The sequence below is a fragment of the Macaca mulatta genome, chromosome 8, assembly GCF_049350105.2.
Source record: "Macaca mulatta isolate MMU2019108-1 chromosome 8, T2T-MMU8v2.0, whole genome shotgun sequence".
Classification (NCBI taxonomy): domain Eukaryota; kingdom Metazoa; phylum Chordata; class Mammalia; order Primates; family Cercopithecidae; genus Macaca; species Macaca mulatta.
The window spans coordinates 114,344,768-114,358,053 of record NC_133413.1 but is presented as its reverse complement, the minus strand read 5'-3'; the positions used below and the strand labels follow the sequence as shown (position 1 = coordinate 114,358,053).

The window sequence follows — 13,286 nt, the reverse complement described above, 5'->3', positions numbered from 1 at the left end:
TATTTACCTTAGTTTATGTTATGCATATAAAATATTATTCCAAAAACAGTGGCCATGGTTTTATCAGATTACCAAAGGATAAGCCACTGAAAAAGCTAGGGCCCCCTCACCTGTAAATTTAAATCTTTCTTATGTAAATAATTCCATTGTCTTTTAAAAAGTGATTTAATATCTATCACTGTTACATCTTTTTGAATAGTTTACATTTTCTAATCTCTATTTATAGTTAATTTTTTTTGCACTTGAATTGATCTAGGCTACTGTCCATCATTATCTAATGGCTGTTATTCTAAACTGCATGCATTCACAAAGGATACTGTGTATCAGCTCCTCCACTAATTTATGTTGACTAACAATGTGATAACAATACATACTACTGTTAACAACCCAGTCTTAAAAGCACATTATTAGCATATGCAGATTTTGAGATGAGGATGAACTGACAATAGGCCACAATAAAGAAAACAATTTAGAAGACTTTTGTCTTAAATAGCAATCTTTATGCATAAGAAAAACTAAAACTGAAATAATGTGATTTAGTATTTATTTTCAGTCATTCTAAGGGAAAAATAATTTTATAATCATTCAGCGAAGTTGTCAGTTTTGAATCATTTTTTCAGGTCAACATAGTTGCTCATAAAATATTTTAAAAAATTTCCAAGTATTTGATGCAACTTCCTACCTATTTTATCAGTTTTGCGATGTACTTTAGGTTTCCTAATTCAATGAAAGGACAAGGGATTTGTATGCAAGGGATTGTATGCAAGGGACTGTCTTGCAAGGGATTTCCCTCTATTAGGGAAGAAGAGGTCAGTGGGCACTCTTGTCTATAATCCAATGTTATTGCCATCCATCCATCCATCCATCCATCCATCCATCCATCCATCCATCCATATCTTTCACAATGATACAACTCCAGATCAAAGTAAGCTCAATGTAGAGTATCTCTACAGGTATGATAAATACTAAGAATACTAAAACTCAGAAATCAATGAAAATTTTCCCAATAGTAACTCAGAACCTAGTCTGTATTAAATCAGACTTATTTCATGTTTATATTGGAAAGATGTCATAAGTAAATGTAATAGGTTTTCTTGAAAAGTAAACTTGTAAAAAGTAAAGCTACTTAGGAATTATTCTTTTCCTTTATAAAGCTGACATCTTAAATTTAAAAAAATTGGATATATCTCTGAAGGACAAGTATAGTCCCAGGTTTGGGGCAAGAAATGACTTCTCTATATCCATACTATATAGAATAAGCTGATGAATAGCAGAAGTGCCAGACACAGTGGCTCATGTCTGTAATCCCAGCACTTTCAGATGCTGAGGCAGACAGATGGCTTGAGCTTAGGCATTTGAGACCAGACTGGGCAACATGGTGAAACCCTAGATCTACAAAAAATACAAAAAAAAAAACTAGCGGGTGTGGTGGCAAACACTTATAGTCCTAGTTGTTCAGGAGGCTAAAGTGGGAGGAATGCTTGAACTCAGGAGGTCGAGGCTGCAGTGAGCTGTGATCATACCATTGCGCTCCAGTCTGGGTGACAGAGTGAGACCCTGTCTCAAAAAAAAAAAAAAAAAAAAAAAAAAAAAAACCCAGCAGAAACATTTTATTTTTGTTAAAATATCTTGAATATCTACAGATTTTCTGGGCATTAACTGCATAACTGAAGTATAAATACATGATAAAATATACTAGAAAACATTAAAAATGAAACATTTTAGAATAATTAATATAGCATATATACATATTTGTATATAACAAATAATTTAAAGTAATTATGACAACTTTAAAATTACAATTTTCATGGTCATCACTAATGTGCAAGACTAACTTTTTAAAAACTCTAGCTCATTATTTTAGCATCGTTTCTAATGTTAAGAGGATTGCAAGATACAAAATATTTGTCATAGAAATCATGGTAAATAAGCAAATAGGTATTGTGCACAAATAGGAATATTATATTATTTTGGAGATTAATTTATCATTGGGCATAACAGCATTATTCTACAGAATCTTTCTGTTGAGTTAGATGTAAAGACTTTATATTAGTTAAAAGTAAATAAGCTTATTCAAAAATGACAATATTTAGTCAGCCAAGTTAATAACAATCTAAAATGTGAAAATGGTATAATATATATATTGATGTGACAAAGCAAGACATCATTCATGTAGGAAAAAAATTACTATTACCCACAAGCCTATTATTTTATTATCAAAAAGAGAAGTATTCTCACATCTACAAAGGTATTTAAAAAATATATTCATTATTGAAAATTGCACAAAGAAATGACCAAATGTCCCATTTTCCTCAAGAAAATTAGGGACAAATACAATACTGAACAATAACATATACTGTATTATTAAACACACACACACACACACAAACATATAAGATGTAAATATTTTGAAGATATTTTAAGTATATTAAATATTTATAATTTTCATTGTTACTTAATTTTTATTTAAAAAGTAACAGAAACAAAACCACAAAGCAGGATTATTTACCCAGCATAATTAATGCAGAACAAATTAATACATCTTTAAAATATAAATTTTAAGAATACTGAGAGATAATATTACATCTTACCTGTAAAATCCTTATTTTTATGAAATAGGTAGTTCCCATATTCAATGAATGTTCAAATTTAATAATGATTTGTCAAACGTAAAAATTAAAGTTATTCCACCAAATTATTGATCTTGATTATGACTTCCCAGATTCTCAGATTCCATAAAATAGCAAACATTTTAAAGGTATATCTCTAAACAATATAGTTATGAATTGCTATTGTATTATATCAGTATACTGATGAGGTATGGCTCTCAAGCTAGAATACAGATTCAATAGTTTCACTGATCAATTTTGAACAATTCACCAGCATTCCTTTTGTTTTGCTGTTTTTATGTGGATAGAGAAATGGGTATAATGCAAATCTCTCAAATGCACTGTTGCCTGCTGCCAGCAGCGGTCACTTCATAGTACCAGTTCAAATCTCATACTCAGATGTAGCAGTCTGAAGATTGCTTAATGCTCCCCAACCCCCCAACTAACAGAACAAAAGTTGTGCTCATTTTCAAGCATAAATACTATCGGCCTCAATCATTACTGATGATATGATCTCAACATTCAACACAAATTTATTTGAAACACAAAAAAGCATGACAAATAAGGCCCACCTGTCAAGGACAAAGCCACCAACAGAGGCAGACTAAGAGATGGTATAGGTGTTGAAACTATCAAATGGGGAATCTGAAATAAGTCTGCTTGATAAAGACTGTAGTAAAAAAGATGAACAGCATGCATGAACAGATGGGGAAATTTTAGCAGACACATAGATGATGGAAGATAAAATAGTCAAATGGAAAGGCTAGGAATAACAAAGTAGAATATGGTAAAATGTTAGCTAAAAAATTAGATCAGAATCAATTTATGACAATTTTTAATGCCTAGTTAAGAGGTTTAAACAGTTTAATTTTCAATGAGAGTAATAAGAAAAACTTCTGAACAAAGGTAATTTCCAAGTAATAAATTAAGAAGAATAATTCAACGGTACTGCAGAGAATGAGCTAGATTAGGAAAAGGCTCTGACTTGTAGTAATAAGGGTGGAAACAGAGAAGAAGGTATGAATGACAAACATTACAAATCACAATATACAAAACATATAATATAAAATATAGAGAACATACATAATATTCAGAAGCATGCAAACAATATTAGCGATAGAAGGAATCTCAGAAGTTATATAATCCAAACTCTCTCACTTTAGAAATGAGCAAACTAAGGCTTATAGAAGCTTGGAGGAATTCACAGAATTTGATGTTTTCTGGGCTGGAACTTGAACTGGGCTGTCTTTATTCTAAGCCTGCTAATTTCACTGAACTGCGTTTTCTTTGCTAGTAGGGATTTTTTTTCTCTCAAAAATGTTAGACAAATCACCATATAAATTAAATATTAAAAAAACCTTTGAAATTTTCAGCCTCAGAAATGAAATGATGATCTATTAACAGAAATTAAATAGTTCAAAAAAGGTGCATACAAAAACCCAAACCCAAATATATATATTTATATCTATAATATCAGTAAAGCACTGGAGGCAGAGGTCAAACTGTAGAAAGTTAAGGCTTAGGAGCTGATGAAGGAGTGAAGGAAGCATATGTAAAAACACATACTCGAGATAACTGACTTAAGTAAAAAGAGAGAGAGAGAGAAATAGACCACTCTCAAGTTAGCTTGAAGAAAGAAGGTATTATTATTATTATAGTTTATTTATATTTTTATTTTTGAGGAGTTTTGCTCTTGTTGCCCAGGCTGGAGTACAATGGCGCCATCTCAACTCACTGCAACCTCCACCTCCCGGGTTCAAGTGATTCTCCTGCCTCAGCCTCCTGAGCAGGTGTGATTACAGGCATGCACCATCATGCCCAGCTAATTTTGTATTTTTAGTAGAGATGGGGTTTCTCCATGTTGGTCAGGCTAGTCTCAAACTCCCAACCTCAGGTGATCCACCCACCTTGGCCTCCCAAAGGGCTGGGATTACAGGCGTGAGCTACCGCACCCGGCCGGAAGGTATTATTAAGACAACTTCAACAGTAATTTGAGGAGAAATAAAATCAGTAAAGGAAGAAAGATTGAAATACAACAGAAACAAGAAATAATAAATGCAGGAAAATTCCACAGAAACTAAGACAGGCTAGAGTCAGAAATGTAAGAAGTTAGTTTTGATGGAGAACAAAACAGTTGTAAGAGGACAGAAGATGACTGGTAATGTAGAGAAACTAATATTAAAAATGATAGCAGTTTGGAAAGTGTGTTATTGGCTTACATCACATTGACTAAGAGCACTCAGCACTACCTTCCATGTAGGGAATCTTTAAGAAAACAGTCTATGTGTAGAACCATGACTCCACTAGCTTTGTCAGAATCCTTTCTTTAACCAGGGTTCTAGTTATGATACCCATCTTGAGATAAGACCATCATTGCCTCTCTTCAAACTTCATAGCAGCCCTCATCATTAATCTGGACACAGGTCAAACCTTTCCAGGGACCCTCAGCCAGTTCTGGTATTACAACAACTGACAATTAACTTAGAATATTTTAATTTAATCAGTTCTATTCAATTATCTTATCTCTGTGATTCTTGGCTATCAAGTAAAAGGCAATCCCCACTGCCCCCTGGTATCTTCTTCTCCCTAAATTCTTCATTTCCTATTCTCTCTTCTGTATCATTCTTAATCTCTTCTAATTCTCTTTTGTATTTTCGAGAACCCTTATTCCATTATTAATAAACTTCCTTAAACATCAACCTTCCTGCAGGATGGTTTTTGCATATTCCTGCCTCAAATAACATTTAGTTCAACTGTGTAGCCTCTGCTTCCATTGTAGCCTTCATCTGCAGAAGCTACTTATTCTTTCACATTTCACAGTCCAGGAATCCAGGAGGGGAAGTTGGCTCCCTAGAGACACTTCTGACTATTACCCTCTGAACCATAATGGACATAGTCCTTACTTCTCTTAAGCATTCCACTTGGCAGTAACGTTCATTATTAATACAGGTTGCTATTATCTATCCAACTTCCAATCACTATCCCTTAGTCATTGCTAATTTTAGGGACTGACTATGGTAGTGCTAGAAGATTTCAATGCAAAGTCAGAAAATCATTGAACAATCATGAAGCCCAATCTCCAGATTTTCAAGACTTCAATAATCCTTACTTTATTCTGGCATCAGTCCCACAAATTCCTGCTAGTGTATATTACTATCTTTGACTTTCTTCTTTCCTTATCCACCCTGGACTCTATGACTGATCATCTCAACCACTCCCATAAAACACTCAGATTCCCTTCTAACCAATCTTCCTACTCACACAGTCATTAAAACACTCACAATGGTTTAATAACTAACTTGATTTCTCTCTATTAGCATCCTTTTACTTAGCTTCACTTCTCCCACCTATTTTCTTCCTGCCTCAGTGGTAAATAACAGTTTCTTTCTGCTCACAAAATCCACCCGTGTGTTTAGTCTGATTACTTCCTACCTCTCCTAAGACTCTTCTTCCAATCATTCTCTCTTTTTTTCTGTATTTTTGACTTATCTTTCTCTAAAACATCCTTTGCTCCAGTGTGTGAACACATGGACATATTTCCTAATCAAAGGGAAATAAACATCTTTTGATATCACATATGCTATCTAATTCTTCTCCTTCACACTTTCTTGATAAGTTCATTTTCTTATCTCCTGGTCATACTTAGGCAACTGCAACCTGCTTTCCCCCCCACCACCTTCCTTCTAAAATTACCCTAGCTAAAGTCATCCATGACACCTCACTTGACATATCCAACACGCATTTTTCATTCATTATTTTTACTGTAATGTTATTACTTTCTTCTTGAAACTATTCCTTTAGCTCTTGTCATTCCACTTTTCTCATTCTTCTTTATGTAGCTCAGAAGTTCCTCTTCCTCCCTCTGCCACTTAATGATAATGTTCCTCAGGCAGGGAAAAACTTCTAAGCCCTCATTTCATGGGTTGTTTCTCAGACTGACTTCGCTTACTTTTTATGACTGCTTACCATTAGTAGTGAATTTACTCTGAAATTACTCTATGTAGCTTAGGCAACTTCAAGTTTTAAAATTGTTTACTTTATTCCTTGCTAGACATTTCCTCTTAGCTTTCTCAGTAATTCCAAAACTGAACTTGTCTCACACCTAAACTGATTCCCCCCCTAAAAACCCACCTGGACCCTGTTAAGGTACCTTATGAATCTAGTTATCCAAGGTATAAGACTGGGAATTTTTCATGACTCTGCACTCTCTCAAAATCCAAATTCCATTATTTATCAAGTATTGCTGATTTTAGTTTATTAAAACCACTATTTTCTCTCTGTTCTTCCATCCACTACATGTCTCTCTTTTCATTTTTTCTCTTCAAATCAATCATTCACATAGTGTGTAGGTAGGTACTCTAAGGTGAACAAGCTTGTTATCACTATTCCTAATTAAATCCCTTCAAGGTACCTCTAGAACCTACAGTCTTTGATCTAAGTTCCTTAACATTTATAAAGAGTATATAAGATTCTTCAGGCTGGGCATGGTGGCTCACATCTGTAATCCCAGCGCTTTGGGAGGCCGAAGTAGGCAGATCACCTGAGGTCGGGAGTTCGAGACTAGCCTGGTCAACATGGGGAAAACCCGTCTCTACTAAAAATACAAAAATTAGCCAGATGCAGTGGCACATGCCTGTAATCCCAGCTACTCAGGAGGCTGAAGCAGGAGAATCGCTTGAACCTGGGAGGTGGTGGTTGCAGTGAGCCAAGATCTGCCATTGGCACTCCAGCCTGGCGACAGAGTGAGACTCCATCTCAATAATAATAATAATAATAAACAAGAGATTCTTCATAAGTGGAACCCTCTCTATCATTCCAGATTCATTTCTTCCTATTTCCTGCCTTGCAAATAATGTTACAACAATTCTAAAATACAATATTTATTACCTCTGTGACCCTGTTCATACATTTCTTTAAAATGTCACAAACATCCTCCCTCATCTCCACATGAATCTAAATAATTCCTATTTATTCTTTAAGATACAGCTGGAGTTGTTGTCTCTTCCATGACACTTTACATAAAAATGTAGCTGCCCACAATAGATGTTAGTAGTTCCTTAATATGTTGTGTATAGCTCTAAGCAGGGATGAATACTAGAAAAATAAGTAGGATACAAAGGTAAATGTTAAAAAAGGTTATATTTATTAAAATAAAGGGTATATTTTAATAGAGATATTAATAAAGGGTAACATGATATCCATCCTAAACATGTTTGTTTAAATGAGTGCATTTTAAAAGGCACAATGAACCAAATATTATTTCATACTAGTTAGCATAACCTGGCCAGAAGACTTGCTTTGATTTCTATTGTTAATTAATATTGTCTCTTGAAGTAATATAAAAAAAGCTTAGCAAACATTATTTAAGTCTCTATTCTTCTGTTCCAAAAGAGGTAGTCCTCATAATTTTTCATGTTATACACTACGGTAGACCAGTGAAAGTCCAGCTTCTTCTAATGGAGTGGGCATAACTGGAGATGTCATGTTGAATTTACTGCATTCATCCCATTCATTTAGAAAGTTCCAGATATCATATAGCCAAACTATGGCCCAATTGAAGCTATTAACACATATTATTCCTAGGAAACAATTTCCAGTTGCAAGTATATGCTACCTTGAAACCGAGGCTAGAGAACTGAATACTTAGATACTGATGCTACTTTTTTTTTACCACAGCTCTCAATGAAAAAGTTACTTTTTATTGTCCACTTTTAAGTGGTCAATTATTTTGACTCAAGTAAGTAAAAATATGGATAATCTAGTCCAAAAACCATTCTACAAGAGAAAGAAAGTAATCCAGGTTTGAACCTTGTTCAATACGTAAAAGAAGAACAATGTAGCAACAGCATTGAGGATATTTCTGAGAATGGATTCAACTTCTGGATACGTAAGTAGATAAAGAAAGATGGAGGCTAACAGCAAGAAAATAAAGGGGTCAAGAGAGTAGTATTCTCTACTGAGACAGAAGAACAAGTGAAGTAGAAATAACTTAATGAAACAATAAGAAAAAAAGTGTGCAATCATGGAGTCCAAGAGCGTAGTATTCAAATTAAGATTTCAGAGCTAGAACAATTTCTACTGATAATAAAATGTGAAGTATGGTCATGAGAGTGACTGACCAAAGTAGAATTGGAGATAAAGCTCACTACATTAGAGAAAGTTAAGGAAGTGAGTGGGTGCTAAATACATTATTGAGGTAAATGCTGACATTACTCTCGCTTGATGGCAGGAATTTGATGTTGAGGAAGAAAAGCCAGGTTCTAAAATAATCCGTGAATAAAATGATATTACTAAGAGGTCAACAAACAACAGCAACAAGGAAGGGTAGTGGGTGGTTGTATTTACTTGCATTACACACAAAGGTACAAGATATAAAAATAACACGCACAAAACATTACAGAAATAAATACAGGAGAATGGATAGATTACTAGGTCAGCATTCACATGTTCAACACATGTCCAAAAAAGATCAGTCCAAGAATCTCAAAGTGGATTGGGATGGAGGTCAGAAGGATGAGAAACTTAGAAAGTTAGTAGAGTAAATAACAAATGATCAAAGTCCCTTTAAAAAAAGTAAAAAAAGAGGAAGTTACACTGCAAACTCAACATAGCATTTATTACTTCTGTGAAAGAGGCACAGGGATATAATAGGCAAGGAGAGTGCAGGGAAATGTGAGATACATAATTAGATGTTCTGGTTCTTGGTTTGGGTAGTAGATTCAAGGATGTCATGTTATTACATTGTGTTGTAACTAATACACATTCATTTGTATGTAGTAAAATTAGGAGAAAGCTAATATTTAAAAAAATTATGGATACATAATAGTTATACATATTTATGGGGTACTGTTACATTTTGATACAAACATACAATATGTAATGATCAAATCTGGGTAATTGGGATATATATCACTTCAAACATTTACATTTTATTGTGTTGGGAACGTTTCAAATCTTCTCTTCCAGATATTTTAAAATATACAGCAAGTTATTGTTAATTATAGTTGCCTGACTGTGCTATTGAATACTAGATTTTACTCCTTCTATCTAGCAAAGATTTCTTGAGTAAGACCTCAAAAACACAGGCAACCAAAGCAAAAATTGACAAATGAGATTCTATCACGGTAAAAAGCTTCTGTACAGCTAGAAAACAATAAACAAAGTGAAGTGACACCTACAGAATGGAAGAAAATATTTGCAAGCTATTCACCCAACAAGGGATTAATAACCAGAATATATAAGGAACTCAATAGCACAAAATAACAATAATAATCTGATTTTTTTAAATGGATAAAATACTTGAATAGACATTTCTCAAAAGAAGATATACAATGGCCAACAGGTATATAAAAAAATGCTCAACATCACTAATTATCAGAGAAATGCAAATCAAAACCACAATGAGACATCATTTCACCCAGGTTAAAATGCCTATTATAAAAAAAATCTGAAAATAACAAGTGCTGGAGAGGAATGCTCGTACACTGCTGGTGGAAATATAAATTAATACAACCAGTATAGAAAACAGTATGGAGGTTCTTAAAAATCTAAACATGGAACTACCATATGATCTAGCAATCCCTTTGCTGGGTATATATCCATGAGAAAGGAAATCAGTATATTGAAGAGATACCTGCACTCCCATGTTCACTACAGCACTATTTAAAATAGCCAAGATATGGAATCAACCTAAGTGTCCATCAACAAATGAATGCATAAAGAAAATGTGATATATATACACACAATGTAGTATCAGCTAAAAAAGAAAGAATAAAATCATGTATGAAATGGATGATTAGCAAGATGAATGAAAACGGAGGACATTATATTGAATGAAATAAGCTAGGCACAGAAAGACAAATATTGCATGTTTTCACTCATATGTGGGAGCTAAAAAATTGATCTCAGGGAGGCAGTGAATAGAATGGTAGTTACCAAAGACTGGGAAGGATAGTAGAGAGAAGGAGATGAAGAGCGGTTGGTTAATGGGTACAAAATATTTAAAAAAAAAAACTAAGGAACTTCATTCTTACGAGTTCTACCCATATTGTCTAGGTCACTAGACTTAGACCCTCAAGAATTTCTGTTGTCCTGGGGCAACGCAAATACCTTAATACATATAAAATAAATATTACATATACATGTAAATATACATAGTAAATCCTACATTAGATATTTGATAACTTGCTTGTGGAAACAGATTTTTCCATGTTACATTTCAATATAAACATTAATGATCTCTGTTTCCTCAGCACAAACCAAACTGTGGCACCAAAAGACAATTCATAAATGTCTTCTTCAAAACGGGCCAATTAGGCTGAAGTTGAGAATCTGGGGAAAAGTGCAAAATTGAGATGACCAAGAACTAATTCTAGCTACATTGGTGAATGGAGAAACTAAGTAACATAAAGCAAACAACTTATTTGTTGATAACTAGGAAAAAAAAAACTATTGAAAAAGTGATGTGATATGATTTTAACTTAGAATGAAATGAAGAGACACCAGAGTATATACAGTAAGTCTATAATCAGTAATGTCTCATTCATGTGTATCACCCACCTTTAAAAAGGCTTTAGCCAATTATCAAAATACAGTTACATAACTACTTTTCCATATTTTTGTAAAGTAAATGTATAATTACTGAAAGTAAAAAATAATGGGAATGTAATATATAGCAACAGTAAAAACAAAAAACAACAAAAGATAATTAGGATTGAAGCAGAATAACAAAAAAGTAAAAAATTGCAAAGAAAATTAAATATAGCAATAACCATTATCATATAATAAACTGGAAGGCACTAAATTTCAATTATATTTGCTGAAATATATTACAAAAGTTATTAGTAAATTGCAGTTGCTATTATCTCTTATGTTTCCTTTCACCTTTACCCATATAAATAAAATACTTATAAATTTACTCATTAGTTTTTAATAATTTTTATAAACTCTTTTATTATCGACTCTTAGTTAATTTCCTAGGGATGAAGGAAGTCACACATAACTCTGAATCACTTAGAAACAATAGTCAAGGTGACCAACCATGGCACATAATTCCTAATTTATACTAGCTAAGCCTTCCACCACATTATTTCTTTACCTAAATGATCTCAAATGTTGTCACTGGCTCAAATCTCTAAATCTTCATACAGCCTTGAGAACTTTTCAAATTTTAGAGATCTTCTCTCCCTTTTCTTTCTAATTAACCTCTCTTTCTAGTTAATCCCTCTTGCTGTTACATGCCAGGAAACTGAGATTTCCCTCCAATGTAAATTATATTTCCTAAAGGCATTGTAGCTGTACTATCTATGATTCACTGCAAATTCCCACTTTGGAAAGAGAAATGGTGGTAGGGTAGAAATGAACAAGTGTTTTCTCACAGACTCAGTATTCTCTGCAGATATGGATTACCTACTATGACAAAGGAGTAGATTACAGCCACCTCCGACAAGGTAACCACAAACAAATCAGTTCAACCTAAGCACTTCAAGGACAGATTCCTCTACTCTGGAGTAGTGAGGTGGAAAAGTGAGTTTTCAAGACGTATGCCATCTAAATACCTAATTATGGACTCTGCTGAGGAAGGTGAGTAGTCAATTGGAGTTAACTTAAAGAGAATACTGTTACTCTATCTTTATGGATAATAGAGAGTTAACCGTAATTCCTGGCGAACTAAATTTTTAGAATCACCAAAGAGATGATCCTAATTTACAAAAGGGACACTGTATTTTTGATGTCCTACTACAATTAGTTAATATGTTTTATTTCATGTTATTTTATATGGGTGATATTTCTGTATTTCATTAACAACCATATATGTATATACATAAAAACAGAAATAAAAGTGACCTATATCATATCAATACACAGGCACAAGCAATTGCACAAACAGACTCAATTGTAAGAAAAATATACCTGTCATCCCTGTGATGATGGTCAATGGTCTGACTGTATCTGGAGCGAGGTAGAGTAAGAAAATGACTGCAAGCATGGCAGAAACAAGAATATAAATAAGACTCAAGAAAGAAGTGAAAAAAGTATAGTTTAATTTAAAAAGTGAGATTTAAAAAGATAGGCAGATAGTAAGCAAAGCAAATGGAAACTGTTATTGGAAAGCTTGCCCCTTCCTCCCAGTGTTCATTGTAATATGACAGTGCCAAAGGTTAAAATATTCTAAATATTTTAAAATAAAATACAACAAAAATATAACATTATCAATTATTACTTAAACATCTTTAGCACCATCTAGAATATGTTATATGATAGAGATGCTTTACCATTTTTTTAGGAGGAAAGATGAGATGAGAAAAATAAAATAAGCAGAAAGTTTAAGAAGGAAATAATAAATGAAGTAATTTCAAATACTTATAAACGTTGGGAAATTTATAAGGTAACTATTTCTCTTTTAATTATTGATAATTAAAAATAACTACAAAGGGCTTTAACAATTCCATTTAATTAAGAGCAAACTGATCCAGATTACTTTTATTATTAATTGTATTTATTAAATTTATTGGATGCCATTCATTTTTCCATTCACTATGTTTATTATGTATTATGTATTACATGCTATTGGCTTTGCTACCTTTCTTGCCTCATAACTACCATAAGCAATTCAAGCAGCACACTGATCTTTTACCTATCTCTTCTTTCCAAAGCACTAATTTAAAACGTCCTACT

At 33.3% G+C, this 13,286-nt stretch overlaps 1 protein-coding gene across 8 annotated transcripts in view; it reads right to left on the bottom strand.

Annotated features, from left to right (window-relative positions):
* RIMS2 (regulating synaptic membrane exocytosis 2) overlaps window positions 1-13,286 on the bottom strand; it is a 747,502-nt gene that overhangs the window by 245,312 nt on the left and 488,904 nt on the right. For 3 of the 8 annotated variants that reach the window (XM_028852821.2, XM_015145824.3, XM_028852833.2), the window contains one exon: window positions 12,522-12,587. The exons of the other annotated variants lie outside the window; for them this stretch is intronic. In XM_028852821.2, the coding sequence (XP_028708654.1) occupies window positions 12,522-12,587 (66 nt within the window). The remainder of the gene's footprint in view (window positions 1-12,521; window positions 12,588-13,286) is intronic. 8 annotated transcript variants of the gene reach the window in all.